Raw genomic sequence first — 27,804 nt, forward strand, 5'->3', positions numbered from 1 at the left:
AGTGGAAACTCGACCGCTAATTTTGGCCCAACCCATTAAAAATTTTGCTTCTGCAATTTGATAATGTTTTCTTTTTACTGTAAATAGATATAAGCACGGATTAAACTAAATGATCCGAAAACGAACACCTCGATCCGTACGTCTCGAAAGCATTCTCCACAATGTAGCTTTTAGGGGTTTTTATACGCCCGAAGGGACGTATTATGTTATACCCCCGGTGTCCGTCTGTCCGTCCGTTAGCAATTTCGTGTCCGCTCTGTAACTCTTGAACCTCTTGAAGGATTTCAAAGAAACTTGACACAAATGTTCTCCACACTGAGACAATCACATGTTTTGGATGTCTCACTTCAAGGTCAAGGTCACACTTAGGGTTTAAAGGTCATATGAGTGTGTTTCGTGTCCGCTCTTGAACTGCTTGAAGGATTTCGAAGAAACTTGGCACAAATGTTCACCACACTGAGACGATGTGCAGAGCGCATGTTTTGGATGTCTCACTTCAAGGTCAAGGTCACACTTTGGGTTCAAAGGTCATATGAGTGTGTTTCGTGTCCGCTCTGTAACTCTTGAACTGCTTGAAGAATTTAGAAGAAACTTGGCACAAATGTTCACCACACTGAGACGACGTGCAGAGGGCTTGTTTCGGATGACTAGCTTCAAGGTCAATGTCACACTTAGGAGTCAAAAGCTCATATATGACTTTGCTGTATCCGCTCTCTAACTCTTGAACTGCTTGAAGGATTTCAAAGAAATTTGGCACAAATGTTCAACACACTGAGGCGACGTGCAGAGCGCATGTACTAGATGACTCGCTTCAAGGTCAAGGTCACACTTATATATGACTTTGCTTTGTGTATACTGCTCTGCATTGCAGTGCTCTTGTTTTTATTTGGCAGATCCCTTTTTTGTTCTCTTACAATAATTTTTTAATGAATTTCTTCCCTTTTTTTGTTACTAAAAATAGCTTTATTTTGAAACTTTTTTTATTATTGGCCGTAGGGAAAAACCGAGACCACTTTTCTGTGGTACACATTGAAGGTACATTGAATTTTTAGATGTTTTTTGAAATTACTTTACCTGGTAAGATTTTTTTTTTTTTTTTTTGGACTTAGAAATTTTTTATGGATTTCTTCTTTTTGCTGTTCCTGTCCTTTCGGCTTCAACAGTCAAGTTCTTAAAATTTTGCTCCCATCCTCTGATGTAACCCTTCGGGCGTATATTGCCCCGCTTGGCGGCGCTCTTGTTCTTTTTATAATGTGACTGCAAAACTTAAAGATGAAAGGAAAAATGTCTATTAAATTGACCTCGCGACTGGAAACGGTTTCCAATAAATACCTAAAGACTGGGCAGGCCTCGTATATATCAGATTGCACGCCTTTTAGAGGTATACTAGTATGTTACATCGACCATTTGAATGAAATTTGTTTCTGGTCAGTAAAGTTAAAATATTAGACCATATGAACCAACTTCACTTGGATCACACAGGTCTGCAGATGACTCTATGGTGATTTTCAGTGTGCCTAAAGTCAAGGTGACCTTGAAACTGAAATCTCTGAAGCATTTTTGTTCAGACTCCTGTCAGATCTTAAATCACGAGTGTATGTGGCCAGGAGACGACTCCCTAGTATCTGGGCTCAGTACCTCAAAGGTCAAATGACCTCGAAACTAAAATTGGTTTGAACCATTTCTAATCTACTGCTTGACCATTGAACAACCACTTGCCTACCAACATGCAACCATAGGAAGCATATTATTTTATAAACTGCTCCTGTTAAACTCTATTTTAACATTAAAAGCATCATTGAATTTGGTAGATATGACATTCAATCTGTTATTAACACTTTAATGTATGATGCAAAGAAGAAAAGACTCATCTACTGGAGAGTTTATCCAGTAGGTAAAGTTTCGAGTAACTCAGTCCAGTGAATCCTTTCAGGAATGGTCATACAAGTGTCAAAACTGACCATTATTAATAAAAATAACAAGAGGGTTACAATGACACTGGATCGCTCACATGAGTAACTGGGCCTACGCCTCTAGTGTTAATAGGCTTTTCCTTTGATTTGGCCGGGTGACATAGTTTTGACCCCACATGACCCGGATTCGACACAAGGCTTAGAGATCACCAAGATAAACATTCTGACCAAGTTTTATGAAGATAGGATCATAAATGTGGCTTCTATAGTGTAAAGAAGCTTGTCATGTGATATGAGCACGTGACCTAGTTTTTGACTCCCACATGACCCAGATTCGAACTTTACCAAGGGATCATCAAGATAAACATTCTGATCAACTTTCATGAAGATAGGGTCATAAATGTGGCCTCTATAATGTTAATAAACGTTCCTGTGATTTGAGTGCGTGACCTAGTCTTTGACCCCAGGACCCAGTTTCAAACTTGGCCAAGGGATCATCAAGATAAACATGCTTACCAAGTTTCTGGTGTGTTAACAAGCTTTTCCTTTGATTTGAGCAGATGACCTAGTTTTGGACCCCACATAACCCAGTTTCGCATTCAGCCTAGGAATCATAAAGCTAAACATTCTGATCAAGTTTCATGAAGATAGGGTAAAAAATTTGGCCTCTAGAGTGTTACAAGCTTTTCCTTTGATTTTACTGGGTGACCTAGTTTTTGACCCCACATGAGCCAGATTTTAACTTGACCTACAGGTCATCAAGACAAACATTCTAACCAATTCTACGAGCTTCAAACTTAAACTGTGGCCTCTAGTGTTAACAACATTTTCTTTTGATCTAGCCTAGTGACCAAGTTTCGAACCTGGCCTAAAGATCATCAAGATAAACATTCTGACCAAATTTCATGAAGATAGGGTCATAAATGTGGACTCTTTTGATTGATAACAAACTTTTTCTTTGATTTGACTGGGTGACCTAGTTTTTGACTCCACATGACCCAGATTTTAACTTGACCTAGAGGTCATCAAGACAAATATTCTAACCAATTCTCATGAGCTTCAAACTTAAACTATGGCTCTAGAGTGTTAACAAGATTATTCCTTTGATCTGGCCTACTAACCTACATGTAGTTTTTGCCCCACATTACCCAGTTTCAAACTTTACCATCAAGAAAAACATTCTTACTAAGTTTCATAAAGATTGGGTCACAACTGTGGCCTCTAGAGTTTTAAGGCAAATGTTGAAAGACGCGGCTCACCGCATGACGCCGGACGATGATCGATCAATATAGCTCACCTTGTGCACTTTGTGCTCAGGTGAGCTAAAACCTTACAATCTTTTGCTGTTATTAAACAAGAAGAAAAATCTTTTTTTTTTACAGCATACTTTATTTTTCACTTGTATTTTTCAAGGATTATTCACACATTCATTCATACACAAATGCAAAAAATATAAATTTCTATAGAAACATCTTTCACAGAAGTATTTATCTTTTAATTACTGTATAGTGGGTTATATTCGAGGAGGTTTGATTTTCGCTATATTCGCGATCAACATTGACAGCGTGAAATCTAAACACCGTGAGTTTTTGATACGGCGAATATATACATTTCACCAAGGGAGACCACTCTACAAACTTTACTCATTCTTACATTGTTACTTCCCCTGACAAACACAAAAAATTCTCAGATGATGAACTGTTGATTTTATTGAAATAAAATGAATATGTATACTAGTACAAGTCAATATATCTTGGTATTTTCATTATCTTATCAAATGCAGACATTTGAACACACATTGGTAAATAATTAAAATTAGATAAATACAGTCACTACAGTGAGATATTTGTATTTCTTTTGGTTTTCATTCTAATTGCTCAATTAAGTATAAACATGGGGATTTGTAGAGTACGTCATAAGAAGCTATTTAACATTTTTTTCAATGCCTGAATGAATATCAATAAAACTTTGGTGAGATTTTAAATAATTTTAATGCATTACAGAACTAAATTTCGCACAAGTCTTGAATCATTATTATTATATCATTATACGCTATATGCGTCTCTATTCAGATGACATCAACAGACTTATTCGCTGTTTCTTATTATTTGCTTGTCTAGTAAGAGTTCCTTTCTGTGGTTCACAACCAAGGTTTATATTTCGTGGTCGACATGTGATTTCAAAACTCTTAAAAAAAACGCGAATGTTTGGCAGTGAATATATCCCACTATACAGTATTGAAAATCCTCTTGTACTGTGTATACAGTGCTAAATACATAATGAAATGTCATACAGACACAGCTGATGTTTAAAAAATTTCCAGATATTTGAGTGGTTGTACACAATCATTTATACTGTGTTTAGCTATGCATGTATTAAGTGTATACTATCATAAACCTAATGCATAGTGCTTTCAATACACATAGCATGATAATTTTATGTTTACATAAAGTAAATGTAGTTTCAGATATGAAATTTGGGTCTTGTATACCTTTAAAATAAGAGAAGAATTAATATGATTTGAGAAAATATGTTCATATAATCCAGTTATGATACTGAATATACACTTACAGTTCTATGTATAGTAGCTATATTTATACAGTATACACTTAATGAATAGCTTGTTGGTCAATACTCAAACTTATTGCCCAAGATAAGGAGGACCACGGGCAAATATCATGTCCATATAATAGTCCAGTTACTATAATACTGAATATACACTAACAGTTCTATGTATAGTAGCTATATTTATACAGTATACACTTAATGAATAGCTTGTTGGTCAACAGTCAAACTTATTGCCCAAGGTAAGGACTGCAGTCTGATACCAGTAGTTATCACTATTGACAGCCAAGTCATTCAATAACTGTTTTATTGCATCACATCAGAAATAACTTTTCAGTTTTATTTTCAATTTTTTCTCTCATTAGCCCACTAAACGTGTTCAGTATAGACTGGACATAATTACAGCATTATTAACTATAGAGTGGCAATTTATACAAGAGCTGTCCATAAGACAGCGCGCTCCACTATTCGGGGATTTGACAGTAAAATGAATAATTATATGTCTGAATAAGAGACCTCTAAGGAAGACTTCTTTAAAGGAAAAATACACAAAGGGGCATAATTCTATCAAATACACAAATCTGAGTAATTAGGATTGTTACCAAACATGCAGATGATGATGGTGAAAATATATTTAGTTTCAAGTCATTATCTTATATAGTACCAAAGTTATGTCCAGAAAACGAAGTTTGTAAAAAATTTAAGTATAAAAGGGGCATAATTCGGTCAAAAATACAAATCAGAGTTATGGGGATTGTTACCACACATGCAGATGATGATGATAAAGATAGATTTTAAGTTTCAAGTCTTTATCTTATATTGCATTAAAGTAGTATCCAGAAAGCGAAGATTGCAAAAAAGTTTAAATACAAAAGGGGCATAATTCTGTCAAAAACACAATTAGAGTTATGGGGTATGTAGCCACACATGCAGATGATTATAAACAAATACTTTTAATTTCAAGTCATTATCTTTTAAAGTACCAAAGATATGTCTAGAAACGAAGCTTTCAAAAAATTTAACATGAAAATAATTCAAAGTATAACTCCTTGGTGACCTTGACCTTGCAGCCCAACACATACTTTGTTTGTATGCTGGACAATGTTTATGTGAACTTACAGTATGATATGAGCAAAAGTAACACAGATATGACAGAAAAACAAAGGTTGCCGAAAGACTTTTACCTTAAAAATAACCCAAGTATAACACCTTGGTGACCTTGACTTTGGGTATAATTGGCTCAGCCCCTACACATACTTTGTTTGTATACTGGAAAATCTTTATGTGAAGTTACAGTAAGATATAAGCAATAGTAACAAAGATATGACAGAACAACAAAGGCTGCCGAAAAACTTTAACCTTACAAACTAAGTATAACACCCTGGTGACCTTGACCTTGGGTATAATGGGCTCAGCCCCTATACATACTTTGTTTGTATACTGAACAATGTTTATGTGAAGTTACAGTAAGATATAAGCAATAGTACGAAGATATGACAGAAAAACAAAGGTTGCCGAAAAACTTTAACCTTTAAAATAACCTATGTACAACAGCTTGGTGACCTTGACCTTGGGTATAATGGGCTCAGCCCATATACATACATTGTTTGTTTACTGGACAATGTTATGTGAAGTTACAGTAAGATATAAGCAATAGTAACAAAGATATGACAGAAAAACAAAGGTTGCCGAAAAACTTTTAACCAAGAAGGGTCACGCCGACGCCGGGTTGAGTTGTATAGCCCCACTATTCTCCGAATAGTGGAGCTAATAAGGTGTCATGTAATGATACACACTATAGTATACCTTTCATAACTCAAGTACCTACAATTTCTTTAAAAACAGACTGAAAAGCACTAGAAAACATACATTTGGATGTCTGCAAAAACATCTTTATATATATATATATATATATATATATTATTATTATTAAAGATTAATATTAAAAAATACTTCATTACCTGCCACCTATTTCTTTTCACATGAACACAAACTAACAGTGGTTGTTTCCAACTAGAACTAGAGTCCCTTTTAAATATTAAAATCTAGGCAGTATCAATTTTGTTCTGTAAAATATTTACTGACAGTGATTGTCTTGGCAGGAGATATAGTTTCCCTCAAAATAATATAAGAACACATACAAACATGTACAATGCAAAAATCAAATGATCACAAAAAGAAAAGTTTAAAACTCATGAACAAATCAACATAAAAGGGTAAAGCTATAAAATATATGCAATCATATGGAATTCATGCATAATATTAATAATTTAAATGAAATATGCATGAAAATGATGATAAAGAAAAAAACTTTCTAAAAGCATGAAATATGAGAAAATGGAAAAAGAAGAGTTTTTGGTTCTAAAATGATGGAAGTGGGCCATGCAAGCAATGGAATTCCCAACGGAGTTATTCTAATTATAAATACAAAACTATAAACTTGTGGTTGAATAAGTACACTAGAGGATTGGAACCAACATCTTGACCTACTCAATATTTTAGCAATGTTTCATATTACAACTGTACATTTAAGAAATTTCACACAAGTTTAAACAAATTGCTGTATATAACATACTGAAATGTCAGAATACATCTTTTTGTCAACATATTGGTGGAAATATATAATACAGTAAAAGCAGAAATTTACTCAAGGGTTTAATTTTCGCTATATTCCCGCAGCCTTACATCTCACGTAAATTAATCCTCCAGTAAATATTCACCATTAGCATAATTCTAATTCAAGTATGACAGCCTCGTCACTAAAGAAAGTTAAATGACTGAATACAAAAGTATAAAAAGCAGCATAACTTTGTAAAACTCAAAAATACAGTTATGGAATCTGTGCACTGCAAACTTAACCAAATGGGTGAGTGCATTAGCTTTATCTATTCTACGAAAAGTTGAGCTAAAAAATAGATGGATGTATTTTGAAAACAGTTCTACTCCTGCCAATCACTTCTTCTGAACACATTTTGACTGACTTGTGATAATACAAATGCAATAATCCATAAATTGAATGCCACTTTTCTATGAACACACAATAAAAGTCAAGTTCTGTATAAAGTGTAAATACATGTGAACAAGAGCTCGTAGAACACGACATTAAATGCCACTTTTCTATGAACACATGTTCTGTGTAAGTTGTAAATACATGTGAACAAGAGCTCGTAGAACACGAAATTAATTGCCACTTTTCTATGAAAACCCATGTTCTGTGTAAATTGTAAACACATGTGAACAAGAGCTTGTAGAACACAAAAGGCCTCCAACCCCTTGATGAATTCAGTAACTGCACAAGGAAAAGAAATTATTTGGTCACTGTGCCCTGGACGCTTGACATACTGACCTCAAATCAATAATTATGAGTCATTTACCAGTCATGAGGCCTAAAAAAATTAGTAAAATGGAAATGCAAGCAACCGTCCATGCCTTTTAGCCTTTGATTGAGCAGAGCTCAACATTTCCACTGTTACATGTACTAATATTTAGAGAAACCCGCAGATTATTTATAAAGCGGTGTACATAGAATCTTCAATGATAAACAGAGCCCAATTCAATGAAAAGCAGTGTATGGTCGCCAGTTAAAATAATGACTTGCACAGAGATAAAACATTGATGAAAAAAAATTACACCTAAAATCTCCGTCTACAATCATATATGAAACAGACGTTTACCCAGGACTTAATGCATTTACACTCATCACATATGAGAAGTTGTACAGAATACAAATCCCTGCCTTCTATATTGTGTATATAATATGTACAATGGTAGGACATAAATACTGACTATCATGGTTTGCACAACCTTTACAAAATTGCAAGATTTTTACCTGCCTTTTTTCAGACTTCATGAGATCATATATTCTGACAGACAACCAAGAACTGAATGCTTCCATTTAAGATACAAGGCCCACTTAACAGAACTGTCGTTGAACCTGTTTTAGCGGCCAACTGTATTAAGCAACCATTTGCCAGTCAGCTACCGCCCAAAGTGACTTTCGGCTCCAATTCTAACATGCATTTAGCAGCCAGTTTGTGTTGCTACCTTGGCTGGCTGCTTAACATGGGTATAACCATACTACACTTTGTGTTGACTGTGATGACTTGAAAAATGTTTTTTTCCCTAAACTGTACTCACAAAACGTGTTAACTTTATCATGCTGGACACAATTGATTCTGCCTTTGCGACCAGGTAGATCATGATCAGCCTGCACATACATGCAGTCTCATCAAGATCTGCAATGTTTGTCATTTAGTCAATATCTTTTTGGTAAGCACCCCTTTTATCAGTTAATGGAACTGTCCAATTTGAAAGATGGACAAGTTCATTGTAAAAATTTAGCAGGGTAAGGGTTAAGACGAACTTGAAGATGAAAAAGATGAAAATGGAAAGATGTATAAAAATGCTTTTCATAAAATTGCACATCTTTTATCTAAGTATGAGGTAATGTGTGTCCAACCTTTTAGCATGTAAATATATATGACCTTGTTACATTAACACTGGGATCCCTGCCACAGACCAAATAACTACTATACAAACTTTGGCTTTTTAAATGCAGTTAAATATTGTCATGCTCAAGCTATTTAGTGTTACTATTAAGATACAGTCAAACACATAGAGGATATTAATTATAAATTTTGTTTGTTTCAGTGCAAGATTGAAATATCTTTCACAAGTCAACATTAGATGCAATAATTTCACGAGTGAAGTAGCCACAATTGAAAATATATAAGATATGGTGTTCATAACTGAAAGATTTTTATCCATCTTACATGTAAAACAAACAACTTTTCTTTTCATGTCATGCTTTGATTGTATTTACCAATTTTATAGTTTCTTACCGCTGAAAATATATTCAAAAATTTTCATTGTGAAAAGACCAGATATTTTTCACTCTAATATTATGATAATTCACTGACAAATATATCATAAATGGGGTTTTCAGTAACTTATCACCATCATCATTTCAGGTAATTTAAGTAAAACCACTCTAAACTGGAAGCCCTGAATACTGGAAACCCCTCCACACTACACTACTTTTGTGGTCACAAAGTTTGGTAATCTCATGTCAACAGAAAAATACAATTTAATGCAATCTTCAAGGAAATCTGAACTTTCGTACTTGCCTTAAATTATGATTACCAGAATTTACCAGTATTCTACTTGGTAGCATATGTCCATCAAATACTTAATGAAGTTGTTTCATACAGAACTAAACAAGATAAGGATTAAAATTGTGTCAGTTTGCTTGCTAATTATGTCATGATATATGTAATGCTAGATACACATTCCAACAACAAAACCCCTCTGAACCAAAAACTCCTCCAAACTGAAATTTTACTCTCGCCCAGAGGCTATTAGGCTTATCCCATCAACTCTGATATGTCAGAAAACCAGTTGTAATTTAATTGCCTCTAAATCCAACTTCAATCTATCAATGTTTATTTCACTTGCATCAAATATCTTAGTTTTGACAAAAACAGTTAATTCATGGATTCTTAAATTTTGTGGATTTCAAAGTTTTTCGATAAAAAAAAAAATATATATATCTCTCAATAAAACTGTTGTTTTTACATGTAGAATGCTGGTTACTTTTGACTCTGTTGGATTTTCTGTGGATTTTTTTTTTTATAAATAAAATCAAGTCACAAAAAAATAACAGTTAAAAGCAATCTCACTGGTTTCTTACTGATTACATCTGTGTACTGTATTAATTACATCTAATAATGTATAATGAATAAAAATAGGAATAAAAGGAAGTTCAAAAATAATTCTTTAAATAAATTCTACAATATTTTCATATTTTCATTTCCTCTGTTGCTCGAGACCTGTTTCAAGTTCTTTCATGACTCGTAACGCTAGCTCTTCCTGATAAGGTAATGCTACACACTGCACCGTTACTGGTAAACCTCCTGTGTCTGAACTGAAGTACTGAAAATAGAAAACACTTCATCGAATTTGGCCAACCAAGCATAATCCTAGCTTGCAATTCTGAAAAAAAAGGAAAGACAACGCTTTCAGGAACTTTGTAATTTATATTACCTAGGCTAAAACATATATTAATATTGTAACATATGTTAATATTGCTACCAACCATTTAATAAGATAAAATTCGACTTAAAAATGATATTTTGTGCACGTGTTTTTGGGATGGGACTTGAAAATGTCTTCAAGATAACAGGAATTTTGAGATAAGCCAGTTCAAGATATAGAGCATCAAATGTATAATTATAAAACTTATCCAACAAAAAGATCTGTAGCTTTAAATGTATGAAAACCTTGGTTTTGAAGTCTTACCTCGAAACATTACTACTGTAGTATGACTTTTGTCTTAATCTGTTGTTTAGTGACCCTGCCCACGGTTGCCTAGCAACATTAAATAAGGTTTTTTATCCTGGCAAAGCCCTATAATGGTTCAATATTTGCAATACTGAAGGACTCTTTTCTTCCCAAACTCAATTTTAATTGGCAAACCTTTCTGATGAATTTTTCTGTTCCTGTCTTGTTTGGATAGTTTTCCATATTCTTCTGATCAACAGCGGTTACCTTGGTAACAGGAACACAACCGGCAGGATAGTTCAATACATTATATAATGTTGTGTAAGTCACACCACCTAAAACAAATAGCACAACCCAAGGGATAGTTCATATACATCTTACAATGATGTGGCATCACCACTTAACAAGAGCTGTCTGATGACAGCGCGCTCGACTATTCGAAGAATTGATTGAAGAATGGGGTCAAAATATTTCCACGGATATTCAGACAAAAGGAATAAATAGATTAGACAAACAATGTTCCTGTATTACTTTGATTTCAATAAGTCTTGCACTAAATGGCAATATATGAGCCAATTTCAAAGTCCAAAAAGGGCCATAATTCAGTCAAAATAGTTATGTACTCTTGCCTACAGATGGAAATCATAATGATAAACAAGTGTTCAAAGTTTAAAAGCCATATGTCAAATAGTTTTGACAAAACATGGACTTGTATGAAAACAGAACCAATTTCAATATCCAAAAAGGACCATAATTCAGCCAAAATAGATGACAGAGTTATGTTCTCTTTCCTACAGATAGAGACTATTATACTAAACAAGTGATAAAAGTTTCAAAGCCGTATGTCAAACACTTTACAAAAAATATAAACTGGTACGAAAAACTTAACAAAAATTTCTAAGTCAAAATGGGCCATAATTCAGCCAAAATCCTTGATGGAGTTATGTACTCTTGCCTATAACTGGACATGGTGATGGTAAACAGGTGTTGAAAGTTTCAAAGCTTTATCTCAAAAGACTTTGTCAAAATATGAACTGGTACGAAATATTAACCCAGATTTCTAAGTCAAAAAGGGCCATAATTCTGCCAAAATCCTTGATGGAGTTATGTACTCTTGCCTATAACTGGACATGGTGATGGTAAACAAGTATTGAAAGTTTCAAAGCTTTATCTCAAAAGACTTTGTCAAAATATGAACTGGTACGAAAAACTTAACCATGATTTCTAAGTCAAAAGGGGCCATAATTCAGCCAAAATCCTTGACTGAGTTATGTGCTCTTGCCTATAACTGGCCATGATGATGGTAAACAAGTGTTGAAAGTTTCAAAGCTTTATTTCAAAAGACTTTGTCAAAATGTGGACTGGTACGAAAAACTTAACCCAAGGTGTGACGCCGACGCTGACGCCGACACTGATGCCGACGCCGACGCTGTGGTGAGTAGGATAGCTCTACTTATTCTTCGAATAGTCGAGCTAAAAATTAACGAAAGCCAAGTGATAGTTTCATACGAAATAAGATGTGTTTTCACCACTTACATGTAAAATACAACACATCCTGAGGGATAGTTCAATTAAACAATGCTGTGTTCATCACATCCTCTAGAAAACAACACAACCAGACGTACAGTTCAATACATAATGCAATGTTACAGTATCACCTCTTAGAAAACACATAAGCATAGAGAAAACCCCCACGTGCAATATACAGAAACCTTGAAAATGCAATCAACCCTCTGTCAGAGGAATGGACTTTCCTACATGAAAGAATTTGGCACTTATTAACACCTGTACATACATCACTGAGGTGCTACTAATTCAAAATCTTCAATCTTAAGCACTCAGATTTGGTTGCCCTATTTAAACCATGGAATATATTAGCTACTACATACTGTATATATGCTTAACCCTTACCATGCTAAATTTCTATAATGGACTGGTCCATCTTCCAATTTGGGCAGTATCATTTATCATTTGAAGGGGTGTTTACTAAACATTTACTGACTGAATAGCGAACAGTGCAGACCATGATCAGACTGCACGGATGTGCAGGCTGATCTTGGTCTGCACTGGTCGCAAAGGCAGACTCTCTTGCCGCCAGCAAGCTAAGGGTTAAAGGTCCTATTCAATCCACAGAATAGTTTACCTATTAAATATTTAACAGTCCCTGTAGGTGGAGCTACAAATGGCATGGTAGGGCATACTATGGCATCAAGATTTTTAGATTTCCATTGTGAGAGGAATTCCTTTCTGTATGTCTCAATCTGTCCCGCTAGTGCCCACCAATCTCTCACACACCTGAAAATAATGTATACATGTTACTACTTAACCCTTACCTGCTCAATTTCTATAATGAACTTGTCTATGGACAGGACCATTCTTTGTTGAAAGGGGTGCTTACCAAAAGATACTGACTAAACAGCAAACAGTGCAGATCTTGATCAGACTGCATGGATGTGCCAGCAGATCATGATCTACACTGGTTGCAAAGGCAGAATCAATCATGTCCAGCTTGATAAGGGTTAAAGCCAGCACCATAACTGATACGATACAGCCAAAAACTTTAATTTCTCACTTTGTAACTGGTGTTAGTGTTTAGTTTTAACCCATTATGAAGGTAAAAATTACCTTCCATTTTATTTAGGGGACATACAGTGGTGTTGTGATAAATTACAGGATGACCAAACAAGGGTCAATTTTTTTTCTTCTGAAATGTAAAGAGGCATTCAAGGCAGTTTTGCATGTTTGAGAAAACAGATGCAGGGTTCTGCTGACGATCAAAAATGGTGGGAACACATGTCCCCCCCTGTATGAAAAATGTGGGGACATTTTCAAATTCTTGGGGACAACAACTTTTTACTGTTTGTTCCCAAAATTTTCATAACGTGACAACTGACGCTTCTAGACCAATGTTTGTGCGACATTTGTAATTTTTACACGAGATTCAGCAGAACCCTGCAGATGTCATGGTGTAACATTATTTATTCTTATCACAGACTTAACTCCAGATCTGGAATAAGAAAACATTCATCATATCATAACTAGAAGATGCTTTTGTGGAAAAGCGCATGTCTCCCCCCAAGCATAGTAATAATAGTCAAGAAGTCAATCGGGGATACAAGCAAAAATCAGACACTGACGGTCGGCTTAGTGACTGAAATGCAACAAGGATCATCTACTCAGCATATCCAATCATCCAATGAACTTTCAATGTTCTGGGTAAAGTGGTTCTCAAATTATAGGTTAAATTAGACCTGTCTTTTATACTGGCCAAATCTTCTTTGCACAATGTTTGTTTTTTATCTGAACATGCAAAAGGAATGTAACGGATTTGGAAGGTACAGTAGTGTTTTCCAGTATTGATTTATCTCTTTTTTTTTGAAGAGCAAGCAATAACAAGAGCTGTCTGATGACAGCGCGCTCGACTATTCGAAGAACTGATTGAAGAATGGGGTCAAAATATTTCCACGGATATTCAGACAAAAGAAATAAATAGATAATACAAACAATGTTCCTGTATTACTATGATTTCGATAAGTCTTGCACTAAATAGCAATATATGAGCCAATTTCAAAGTCCAAAAAGGCCATAATTCAGTCAAAATAGTTATGTACTCTTGCCTACAGATGGAAATCATAATGATAAACAAGTGTTCAAAGTTTAAAAGCCATATGTCAAATAGTTTTGACAAAACATGGACTTGTATGAAAACAGAACTAATTTCAAAGTCCAAAAAGGACTATAATTCAGCCAAAATAGATGACAGAGTTATTTTCTCTTTCCTACAGATAAAAACTATTCTACTAAAAAAGTGATAAAAGTTTCTAAGCAATATGTCAAACACTTTACAAAAAATATAAACTGGTACGAAAAACTTAACCAAGATTTCTAAGTCAAAAGGGGCCGTAATTCAACCAAAATCCTTGATGGAGTTATGTACTCTTGCCTATAACAAGACATGGTGATGGTTAACAGGTGTTGAAAGATTCAAAGCTTTATCAGAAAAGACTTTGTCAAAATATGAACTGGTACGAAATATTAACCAAGATTTCTAAGTCAAAAGGGGCCATAATTCAGCCAAAATCCCTGATGGAGTTATGTACTCTTGCCTATAACTGGCCATGATGATGGTAAACAAGTGTTGAAAGTTTCAAAGCTTTATCTCAAAAGACTTTGTCAAAATATGAACTGGTACGAAATATTAACCAAGATTGACCGGAAACACCAGTTTGACGCCGCCGCCGCCGCCCGCCCGACCAACGACATACCCCAACCTAATAACTCTGTTGAAAACCTGGTTAAAAAGTGGACTGGTACGAAAAACTTAACCAAGATTTCTAAGTCAAAAGGGGCCATAATTCAGTCAAAATGCTTGACAGAGTTATGTACTCTTGCCTACAACTGGACATGGTGATGGTAAACAAGTGTTGAAAGTTTCAAAGCTTTATCTCAAAAGACTTTGTCAAAAAGTGGACTGGTACGAAAAACTTAACCAGGGTGTGACGCCGACGTCGACTCCGTGGTGAGTAGGATAGCTCTACTTATTCTTCGAATAGTCGAGCTAAAAAGTGTCTAAATATGCCATTTTCTCTTTTAAGATATATAATAATAATTTAAACAAGAGGACCATGATGGTCCTGAATCGCTCACCTGTCCCCACATGACCCAGTTTTAAACCGAGTATGATTTTTTCTATTATTTGACATTGTGACCTAGTTTTAGAGCTCATGTGACCCAGTGTTGAAACTGACCTAGATATCATCAAGATAAAAATTCTAACCAATTTTCATGAAGATCCACTGAAAAATATGGCCTCTAGAGAGGTCACAAGATTTTATATTATTTGACCTACTGACCTAGTTATTGAAGGCACGTGACCCAGTTTCGAAACTGACCTAGATATCATTAAGGTGAACATTCTGACCAATTTTCATGAAGATCCATTCAAAAGTATGGCCTCTAGAGTGGTCACAAGGTTTTTCTATTTTTAGACCTACTGACCTAGTTTTTGACTGCAGTTGACCCAGTTTCAAAACTGACCTAGATATCATCAAGATGAACATTCAGACCAATTTTCATATAGATCCCATGAAAAATATGGCCTCTAGAGAGGTCACAAGGCTTTTTTGTTATTTGACCTACTGACCTAGTTATTAAAAACACGTGACCAAGTTTCGAACAAGACCTAGATATCATCAAGGTGAACATTCTGTCTTACTTTCATGAAGATCCATTGAAAAGTATGGCCTCTAGAGAGGTCACAAGGTTTTTCTATTTTTAGACCTACTGACCTAGTTTTTGACCGCAGTTGAACCAGTTTCGAATTTGACCTAGATATCATCAAGATAAAAATTCTGACCAATTTTCATACAGATCCCATGAAAAATATGGCCTCTAGAGAGGTCACAAAGTTTTTTTGTTATTTGACCTACTGACCTAGTTATAGACGGCATGTGACCCAGTTTCAAACTTGACCTAGATATCATCAAGGTGAACATTCTGACCAATTTTCATGAAGATCCATTCACAAGTATGGCCTCTAGAGAGGTCACAAGGTTTTTCTATTTTTAGACCTACTGACCTAGTTTTTGACCACAGTTGACCCAGTTTCGAACTTGACCTAGATATTATCAAGATGAACATTCTGACCAACTTTCATACAGATCCCATGAAAAATATGGCCTCTAGAGAGGTCACAAGGTTTTTTTATTATTTGACCTACTGACCTAGTTTTTGAAGGCACGTGACCCAGTTTCGAACTTGACCTAGATATCATCAAGGTGAACATTCTGAATAACTTTCATGAAGATCCATTTAAAAGTATGGCCTCTAGAGAGGTCACAAGGTTTTTCTATTTTTAGACCTACTGACCTAGTTTTTGATCGCAGTTGACCCAGTTTCAAACTTGACCTAGATATCATCAAGATAAACATTCTGACCAACTTTCATAAAGATCCCATGAAAAATGTCACCTCTAGAGTGGTCAGAAGCAAAAGTTTATGCACGCACGTACGCACGCACGGACGACGGACGCTGTGTGATCACAAAAGCTCACATTGTCACTTTGTGACATGTGAGCTAAAAATGCAAGAAACCTGTCAAAAATATGAAATGGTTGCTAATTCTGTAATATTCAGTCATCAGTTAACAAAGATTCATTCTGCTTTAATATTTCTTATAATTATAGAGCTTAACTTACTTTACTCCCTGCATTGATCTCATCTGAAGACCTAGAATCCTATCCTGCAAGTACAATATATAAGGAATTGAGACATGGCATGCTATTCTGCAAGTACAATGTACAATATATATATATATATATCAGGAGTTCATCTCACTTGATGACCTCGCACCTTTCCTTGCAAGTACTATTTATATAAAGAATTGATCTCACCTGCAAACTTCCCACCTTTTCTTGCATGTACAATTTGCATAAAGAATTGATCTCAGCAGCAAACCTGCCACCTTTTCTTGCATGTACAATTTGTATAAAGAATTGCTCTCAGCAGCAAACTTCCCAACTTTTCTTGCATGTACAATTTGTATAAAGAATTGCTCTCAGCAGCAAACTTGCCACCTTTCCTTGCATGTATAATTTGTATAAAGAATTGCTCTCAGCAGCAAACTTGCCACCTTTTCTTGCATGTACAATATGAATAAAAAATTGCTCTCAGCAGCAAACTTGCCACCTTTTCCTGCAAGTGTAATATGTATAAAGAATTGATCTCAGCAGCAAACTTGCCACCTTTTCCTGCAAGTGTAATATGTATAAACAAGAGGACCATGATGGTCCTGAATCGCTCACCTCTTCCCACATGACCCAGTTTTGAGTATGATGTAGTTTTTTCTATTATTTGACATAGTGACCTAGTTTTTGAGCTCATGTGACCCAGTTTTGAACTTGACCTAGATATTATCAAGATAAAAATTCTGACCAACTTTCATGAAGATCCATTGAAAAATATGGTCTCTAGAGAGGTCACAAGGTTTTTCTATTATTTGACCTATTGACCCAGTTTTCGAAGGTACGTGACCCTGTTTTGAACTTGACCTAGATATCATCAAGGTGAACATTCTCAGTAATTTTCATGAAGATCTCATGAAAAATATGGCCTCTAGAGAGGTCACAAGGTTTTTCTATTTATACCTACTGGCCTAGTTTTTGACCGCACGTGACCCAGTTTCGAAATTGACCTAGATATCATCAAGGTGAACATTCAGATCAATATTCATGAAGATCCATTGAAAAATATGGCCTCTAGAGAGGTCAAAATATTTTAATAATTTTAGACCAACTGACCTAGTTTTTGACTGCAGTTGACCCAGTTTCAAACTTGACCTAGATATCATCAAGATGAATATTCAGACCAATTTTCATACAGATCCCATGAAAAGTATGGCCTCTAGAGAGGTCACAAGGTTTTTTTTATTATTTGACCTACTGACCTAGTTTTTTAAGGCATGTGACCCAGTTTCAAAATTGACCTAGATATCATCAAGGTGAACATTCTGATCAATTTTCATGAAGATCCATTCAAGGGTATGGCCTCTAGAGAGGTCACAAGGTTTTTCTATTTTAAGACCTACTGGCCTAGTTTTTGATTGCAGTTGACCCAGTTTCAAACTTGACCTATATATCATCAAGATAAGCATTCAGACCAACTTTCATACAGATCCCATAAAAAATATGGCCTCTAGAGAGGTCACAACGTTTTTTCATTATTTGACCTACTGACCTACTTTTTGATGGAACCTGACCTACTTTCAAACATGACCTAGATATCATCAAGATGAACATTCAGACCAACTTTCATACAGATCCCATGAAAAATATGGCCTTTAGAGAGGTCAAAAGGTTTTTTATTATTTGACCTACTGACCTAGTTTTTGAAGGCACGTGACCCACTTTCGAACTTGACCTAGATATCATCAAGGAGAACGTTCTGACCAATTTTCATGAAGATCTTGTGAAATATATGGCCTCTAGAGAGGTCACAAGGTTTTTCTATTTTTAGACCTACTGACCTAGTTTTTGACGGCACGTGACCCAGTTTCGAACTTGACCTAGATATCATCAAGGTGAACATTCTGACCAATTTTCATGAAGATTTTGTGAAATATATGGCCTCTAGAGAGGTCACAAGGTTTTTCATTTTTTAGACCTGCTGACCTAGTTTTTGAAGGCATGTGACCCAGTTTCGAACTTGACCTAGATATCATCAAGATGAACATTCTGACCAACTTTCATAAAGATCCCATGAAAAATGTGACCTCTAGAGTGGTCACAAGCAAAAGTTTACCGACGAACGGACGCACGACGGACACCACACGATCACAAAAGCTCACCTTGTCACTTTGTGACAGGTGAGCTAAAAATTGATCTCAGCAGCAAACTTCCCACCTTTTCCTGCAAGTGTAATATGTATAAACAAGAGGACCATGATGGTCCTGAATCGCTCACCTATCCCCACATGACCCAGTGTTGAACTGAGTATGACGTCATTATTTCTATTATTTGACAAAGTGACCTAGTTTTTGAGCACATGTGACCTAGATATCATCAAGATAAAAAATTCTGACCAATTTTCATGAAGATCCATTGAAAAATATTGCCTCTAGAGAGGTCACAAGGTTTTTCTATTATTTGACCTAATCACCTAGTTTTTGAAGGCACGTGACCCACTTTAAATTTGACCTAGATATCATCAAGGTGAACATTCTCACCAATTTTCATGAAGATCTCGTGAAAAATATGGCCTCTAGAGAGGTCACAAGGTTTTTCTATTTTTCGACCTACTGCCCTAGTTTTTAACCGCACATGACCCAGTTACAAACCTGACCTAAATATCATCAAGCTGAACATTCTCACCAATTTTCATGAAGATCCATTGAGAAATATGGCCTCTAGAGAGGTCACAAGGTTTTTCTATTTTTAGACCTACTGACCTAGTTTTTGACCCCACGTGACCCAGTTTCGAACTTGACCTAGATATCATCAAGGTGAACGTTCTGACCAATATTCATGAAGATCTCATGAAAAAATATGGCCTCTAGAGAGGTCACAAGGTTTTTCTATTTTTAGATCTACTGACCTAGTTTTTAACCCCACGTGACCCAGTTTCGAATCTGATCTAGATATCATCAAGGTAAACATTCTGACCAATTTTCATGAAGATCCATTGAAAAATATGGCCTCTAGAGAGGTCACAAGGTTTTTCTATTTTTAGACCTACTGACCTAGTTTTTGACCGCACGTGACCCAGTTTCGAACTTGACCTAGATATCATCAAGGTGAACATTATGACCAATTTTCATGAAGATCCATTGAGAAATATGGCCTCTAGAGAGGTCACAAGGTTTTCTATTTTTAGACCTACTGACCTAGTTTTTGATCCCACATGACCCAGTATCGAACTTGATCTAGATATCATCAAGGTGAACATTCTGACCAACATTCATGAAGATCTCATGAAAAATATGGCCTCTAGAGAGGTCACAAGGTTTTTCTATTTTTAGATCTACTGACCTAGTTTTTACCCCCACGTGACCCAGTTTCGAACTTGACCTAGATATCATCAAGCTGAACATTCTGACCAATTTTCATGAAGATCCATTGAGAAATATGGCCTCTACAGAGGTCACAAGGTTTTTCTATTTTTAGACCTAATGACCTAGTTTTTGACCCACGTGACCCAGTTTCGAACTTGACCTAGATATCATCAAGGTGAACATTCTGACCAATATTCATGAAGATCTCATGAAAAATATGGCCTCTAGAGAGGTCACAAGGTTTTTCTATTTTTAGACCTACTGACCTAGTTTTTGACCCCACGTGACCCAGTTTCGAACTTGACCTAGATATCATCAAGGTGAACATTCTGATCAATTTTCATGAAGATCTTGTGAAATATATAGCCTCTAGAGAGGTCACAAGGTTTTTCTATTTTTAGACCTACTGACCTAGTTTTTGATGGCACGTGACCCAGTTTCGAACTTGACCTAGATATCTTCAAGGTGAACATTCTGACCAACTTTCATAAAGATCCCATGAAAAATGTGACCTCTAGAGTGGTCACAAGCAAAAGTTTACGGACGGACGCACGCACGCACGCACGGACGGACGACGGACGCCGCGCGATCACAAAAGCTCACCTTGTCACTTTGTGACAGGTGAGCTAAAAAGTGATCTCAGCAGCAAACTTGCCACCTTTTCCTGCAAGTGTAATATGTATAAAGAATTGCTCTTGGCAGGAAACTTGCCATCCTTTCCTGCAAGTGTAATATGTATAAAGAATTGATCTCAGCAGCAAACTTCCTGCAAGTGTAATATGTAAAAAGAATTGATCTCGGCAGGAAACTTGCCACCTTTTCCAGCAAGTGTAATATGTATAAAGAATTGATCTCAGCAGCAAACTTCCAACCTTTTCCTGCAAGTGTAATATGTATAAAGAATTGCTCTTGGCAGCAAACTTGCCACCTTTTCCTGCAAGTACTATTTATATAAAGAATTGCCCTCAGCAGGAAACTTGCCACCTTTTCCTGCAAATGTAGTATGTATAAAGAATTGATCTCAGCAGCAAACTTGCCACCTTTTCCTGCAAGTGTAATATGTATAAAGAATTGATCTCAGCAGCAAACTTGCCACCTTTTCCTGCAAGTGTAATATGTATAAAGAATTGATCTCAGCAGGAAACTTGCCATCCTTTCCTGCCAATGCAAAAGAAATATATTTACAGTATTGATCTCAAATGATGACATGGCACCCTTTCCTACAAGTGCAAATTATATCGATTGGACACATAACTGCAGACGTACACTGAAATCATAATATACATGTAATATGTCTCTTCGGACGTATAATAATCGTGATGAAACTGATGCACAGTCTGTTTATGTCACATGCATCATAACAACACACAGGCACCTGCAGGTACCCCCTCGCTTTCTGTTTCTTTTTGGGTGCGTGATACGAAAGTAACAATAATAAACACATGACAAACTATGACATTAAATTATACATAACTTTAATCAACATCAAAAGGAACAATATTAACAGAAAAGCACAATATGAAATTACGGTACATGTACTTCTTGGTCCATGGACATTGATTTGTAAGTAAATTGGTTAAATAAAATCAAACTTGCCCCGAAGCATCCTTTTTAATATGTATAAATACTTACATCATTAATTTTATGATGTTACCTTAATCAAAATATAGCTTAGAATACTCTTCAAAATAACAAAAAACAAGAGGGCCAAGATGGCCCTAGGTCGCTCACCTAAGAAACACTCCATAACAGTGTAAAACATGTTTGACCTAGTGATTTCATGGAAACAAATATTCTGACCAATTTTCATTAAGATTGGACCAAAAAATTGGTCTCTTGCGATAAAAAAAGCATTTTCTTAGATATGACCTAGTTTTTGACCCTAGATGACCCATGTTCAAACTTGACCTAGATTTTATCAAGGCAATCATTCTGACCAAAATTCATGAAGATCAACTGAAAAATACAGCCTCTATCACATACAGAAGTTTTTTCTTTGATTTGACCGAGTGACCTAGTTTTTGACCTCAGATGACCCATATTCAAATTTGACCTAGATTTCATTAAGGCAATCAACCTGACCAAATTTCATAAAAATCAATTGAAAAAAAAACAGTCTCTATCGCATACACAAGATTTTTCTTTAATCTGACCTAGTGACCTAGTTTTGACCTCAGATAACCAATATTCAAAATTGACCTAGATTTCATCAAGGCAATCACTCTGACCAAATTTCATGAAGATCAATTGAAAAATACATCCTCTATTGCATACACAATGTTTTTCTTTGATTTGACCTAGTGACCTAGTTTTTGACCCCAGATGACCCATTTTCGAACTCGGCCTAGATTTTATCAAGGTAATCATTCTGGCTAAATTTCATGAAGATCAGTTGAAAAATACAGCCTCTATTGCATACACAAGGTTTTTCCTTGATTTGACCTAGTGACCTAGTTTTTGACCCCAGATGACCCATTTTCGAACTTGGTCTAAATTTCATCAAGGTAATCATTCTGACCAAAATTCATGAAGATCAATTGAAAAATACAGCCTCTATCGCATACACAAGGTTTTTACGTGATATGACCTAGTGACCTAGTTTTTGAACCCTGATGACCCATTTTCAACTCCGCCTAGATTTCATCAAGGTAATCATTCTGACCAAAATTCATGAAGATCAATTGAAAAATACCGCCTCTATCGCATACACAAGGTTTTTCTTTGATTTGACCTAGTGACCTAGTTTTTCACCCGATATGACCCATTTTCGAATTCGGCCTAGATTTCATCAAGGCAATCATTCTGACCAAAATTCATGAAGAAGAATTGAAAAAATACAGCCTCTATTGCATACACAAGGTTTTTCTTTGATTTGACCTAGTGACCTAGTTTTTGACCCGAGATGACCCATTTTCGAACTCGGCCTAGATTTCATCAAGGTTATCATTCTGACCAATATTCATGAAGATTAATTGAAAAATACCGCCTCTATCGCATACACAAGGTTTTTCTTTGATTTGACCTAGTGACCTAGTTTTTCACCCGAGATGACCCATTTTCGAACTCCGCCTAGATTTCATCAAAGTTATCATTCTGACCAATATTCATGAAGATTAAATGAAAAATACAGCCTCTATCGCATACACAAGGTTTTTCTTTGATTTGACCTAGTGACCTAGTTTTTGACCCGAGATGACCTATTTTCGAACTCGGCCTAGATTTTATCAAGGTTATCATTCTGACCAATATTCATGAAGATTAATTGAAAAATACAGCCTCTATCGCATACACAAGCTAAATGTTGACAGACGACGGACGACAGACGCCGGACATCGAGCGATCAGAAAAACTCACCTGAGCATTGCTCAGGTGAGCTAAAAACTAATCTGGCTTTCTTTTATTTAATTTCTAAAACAATAAACTTGAGAAAACTACTATCTGAAAAACACCAGAAGCTATCACTACCAATGAGGTTTTAAGATAAAAGTGGTTTATTAAAGCACATATCAGTGTCTCTTCAATTTATACTGGAAAAAATTAACACCAAGATGTTATAAAATTAACATGAACTAGTCGGAAACAGATACTACTCAATTTTATTTCTTTTCAGTTTTACAGTGGTTGGGAAAGGAGGGCGCGATGCGCGATTTCACACATTCAGTCAAAAAATAACCCATTGAAATTCCAATAAAATGCGCGAAAATCCCAGCAGAAAAAGAACAATAGAAATCACAAAAATCGGTAAAAATATTACCGCACGACGACTTTACAATTGTTGACAAGGGGACGTGCAATGTACTATTAATAGTATCGAATCGAGACTGAGTCATTGATGCGTCGTAGCGGTACTTTCCAGGGATACCTGTGCTATTTATATCACGTTCCGAGGTATTTCCAGTTATGACTGAATGCAGCAATCCAATCAAAATGTTCGTTCTAGATAAATTGCTATGTCATTGGCTGGCCTTTCTGTGTTCTGTAGTTGCTGAGAAATTATAAAAATAAGAAATGTTGACGATTTTCACCAGTAAAAAATGTGAATTTATTTTCGGCTTGGTATCGTAAGAAATGTATATTTATTAGTATTGCCACGATAATTTTGTCTTTGATTTGCATTTGAAATGAAAAGAGCAAGCATGATGAAAAAGATCACTGTTGCACGACTTACTGGTGTCAAAGAAATGGCCAACGTTCATCGCTGTTATTTAAGTTTGACATTTCATTTGTCACAACAGTAGCAACAGAAAGAATAAGATTTTGAATATAAATAAATCAGATCTGCACAATGCATTTCGTTCTCATTTTTGTATTTCTTTATAAAAAAATTATGGTATGTTGAACTGTAACAATATTTTATAAGTGAAAGTAGAGAATTTTTCAGAAAAGTGTACTGTACGTGTTTGCACCAGATTTTGTTAATATTATATAACTACAATTGTCATAATTGTATGCTGTGCTGTCATATGTGGATTTTACAGGCCACCATGCTGTCTCTTTTCTTAACCAAAAATACTTTAGTAATTCATTTATTTTTCTTATTTTCTAGTCGATACTTTTCATTGAAATAAAAAGCCCCATGGAGTTTGAAAATCCCCCATTGATTTCAGGGCCAAGGGGGGATTTCTCACATTGCAAAACTTTTTTTCCCAACCACTGTTTTAGAAATGAAAAAATACAGTTAAAAAATATAATAGCACGGTCTTTAATTCGCGCATCGGTCCTAGCAGGAAATATGCAAAAATTCGCCTTACGCAAATAAAAATGATTTCACAGTAATATACTACTATAAAAGCACTTATTTTGGCTGGGTCAAAATTTGGTGAATTTGAAATTAGATTATGTTCGTGTTGTTTAATATACGCGAAATTGTAAAAATGGTGTCCTACTTTAATTTGAATCATACTAATACTGAATGTTTACATGAGGATTAATTTTTGCGAGCTGTAGGGCCTTGGGAATATAGCGAAAATTAACCCCTCGCAAAAGTTTAAGCTTTTACAGTATGTTTTATTTTTCCTCTCGTGAGTAGTTAACTGATCATCGAAAAATATATATATCTGCAGAATAGTCAGACATATCTTTTTTTTGAACTCTAGAAACTTGTTATGTTCGACAATTCTATGACAAAATGTACAAATCTGAAAAAAAAACAATTTGCATAAATGCAAATCCAACAAAGCGCTAGCTGTTCAATTATATATAATAAAGCTTTTACCTATCTCCTAGCTGAAAATAGAGGCAATTATTTTAACATTCTTTTTAATATTTGTTTGCTGGAGTGTTTATAACAATTGACTCAGAAGCTAAATAGTACCCCTGATTGTAAAGTTTCAAAACACCTCCCTCACCTTACATACTGTGCTGTTGGACTGCAGACTCCCGTCCAGAGATGGGACTCTGTAGACTTTTCTGGTACTCACAGATTTTGAATGTGATGAATCTCATGAAACTCTTTACTTTGATTTCTTAACTTATTGAATGGGAATTTTCTTGTTGCAAGTTTATTTTGTTGATTATGCAACCATGAAATCCAAGCAAAACTGCTGCACGACAAATATTAAGTACATGTATTTCATAGCATACTTGGAGACAGGAGGTACTTGACCAGTTTTGATGATGAAGGTCCATCACATTTTCACATGCAGAGCTCCAGATAAGCTGCGTATTTACGCAATTAAAATTGCAGAAAACCCAATTGAATTCATACAGTGTGCGTACTGAAACGCAATTAAAATTCCTAATACCCAAATCGTAAAAAATAGCTTGCGTATCGCATTTTCCTTATAACTAGAACGGGTACGAGACTTTAACGCTAGATTTGACTGACTGGTTATACGTTACTGCAGAACAGGTTGCAATTTATCGGAAAAATAACAGGACCATTCAGTCGACTGATCGGTGTTATTTGGACGCTTTGTAAACAATTTTACGCCGAAAAATGTAAAGGCTGATCACTACCAAATAGAATGTAAGCCTCCGCAGGTCTAGTCACAAGTAGTCCAAATATAAATAGTACTAATCTTTTTTCCTTTCCTAGTGCATTTTCTCGGCAGCAACGTGCTTACTTTTACCCTACCGCGTTTCAGTATGTATCACTTTGCATTGTAATGAAATCGGCATGTTCCTATCGCATGCTAGATAAAAATGGCGGCGTAAGAATTTAATGTCACGAAAAGAGAAATTGAAAGAAGCGAAAAGTAGTAAATTCAGCAGGTTGTATTTAACGAACTGTAGTTTTCTTATATAAAAGTTAACAGCCCCTTTTCTTTTTGTTTTTCTAAAGTAGCGATCTAGTTCTTTATGGGAATATAAGTCTCTGAAAATCTGATATGCTAGAAAATGTCGAAACACCGTTATGAAGTGAGTGGATTTTATATGAAATAAAGAACAGCTGGATTTAGTGGTGTTCAGCCTATAAGGGGCAATACATGTTATTTTCTGAAAGCCCTCGAAAATGATTGGAAATGCCATTAATCTATTCTTTATGATGTAAAACGGTAACAAATGGCTGAAAACGCTTAAATTTCTTGTGTTTTTGGAATTTAGATCGAATTTTCGACCAGGTGGCACTATTTTGGTTCGTTTTAGGACCTAGTAAATGTCTTTTCTCGCATTTTAGCACTTCAGTTGTCTAAATAATATTGAAATTAGCATGTTTCTGAATGAAAATGACAAACATCGTAACGATTAAATGGATGGTAAATGTAAATTCCACGAATAAGGTAAAATTAATTGAAATATTGCTTGCACAGGGCTAAATTTTGCATATTTTTGGGGATGGGGGTGACCTGTAATGAATTGTCATTTCTCTACATTTTCTCAATATTTTGTACCAAAACAAAGTAGAATCATTGTGAAATAGGTGTACCTTGAGAATGAATGCAAATTCATGGAAAAATAAGACAAAAATTTTCTCTTATAGGCTGATCACTACCAAATAGAATGTAAGCCTCCGCAGGTCTAGTCACAAGTAGTCCAAATATAAATAGTACTAATCTTTTTTCCTTTCCTAGTGCATTTTCTCGGCAGCAACGTGCTTACTTTTACCCTACCGCGTTTCAGTATGTATCACTTTGCATTGTAATGAAATCGGCATGTTCCTATCGCATGCTAGATAAAAATGGCGGCGTAAGAATTTAATGTCACGAAAAGAGAAATTGAAAGAAGCGAAAAGTAGTAAATTCAGCAGGTTGTATTTAACGAACTGTAGTTTTCTTATATAAAAGTTAACAGCCCCTTTTCTTTTTGTTTTTCTAAAGTAGCGATCTAGTTCTTTATGGGAATATAAGTCTCTGAAAATCTGATATGCTAGAAAATGTCGAAACACCGTTATGAAGTGAGTGGATTTTATATGAAATAAAGAACAGCTGGATTTAGTGGTGTTCAGCCTAAAGAGGTTGCAGGAAAAAACATTGTTGCAGCACAAACAAACAAATTAGTGGGATATTTTGCTGTTCAACAATGACAGTTCTGTTTGTGACGATGTAGTGTCACCAATACT

General features: G+C 35.5%; 1 protein-coding gene across 3 annotated transcripts in view; it reads right to left on the reverse strand.

Annotated features, from left to right (window-relative positions):
• Nucleotides 1-3,281: 3,281 nt before the first annotated feature.
• LOC123531076 (vitamin D3 hydroxylase-associated protein-like) overlaps nucleotides 3,282-27,804 on the reverse strand; it is an 81,015-nt gene continuing 56,492 nt past the window's right edge. For all 3 annotated transcript variants that reach the window (XM_053517650.1, XM_053517649.1, XM_053517651.1), the window contains exons 13-16: nucleotides 16,954-16,997; nucleotides 12,901-13,052; nucleotides 10,953-11,092; nucleotides 3,282-10,409 (exon numbers count right to left, since the gene is read on the reverse strand). In XM_053517650.1, coding sequence (XP_053373625.1) covers nucleotides 10,284-10,409; nucleotides 10,953-11,092; nucleotides 12,901-13,052; nucleotides 16,954-16,997 — 462 coding nt within the window. In that variant the 3' untranslated portion in view covers nucleotides 3,282-10,283. The remainder of the gene's footprint in view (nucleotides 10,410-10,952; nucleotides 11,093-12,900; nucleotides 13,053-16,953; nucleotides 16,998-27,804) is intronic.

This window comes from Mercenaria mercenaria, chromosome 11, assembly GCF_021730395.1.
Source record: "Mercenaria mercenaria strain notata chromosome 11, MADL_Memer_1, whole genome shotgun sequence".
Lineage (NCBI taxonomy): Eukaryota > Metazoa > Mollusca > Bivalvia > Venerida > Veneridae > Mercenaria > Mercenaria mercenaria.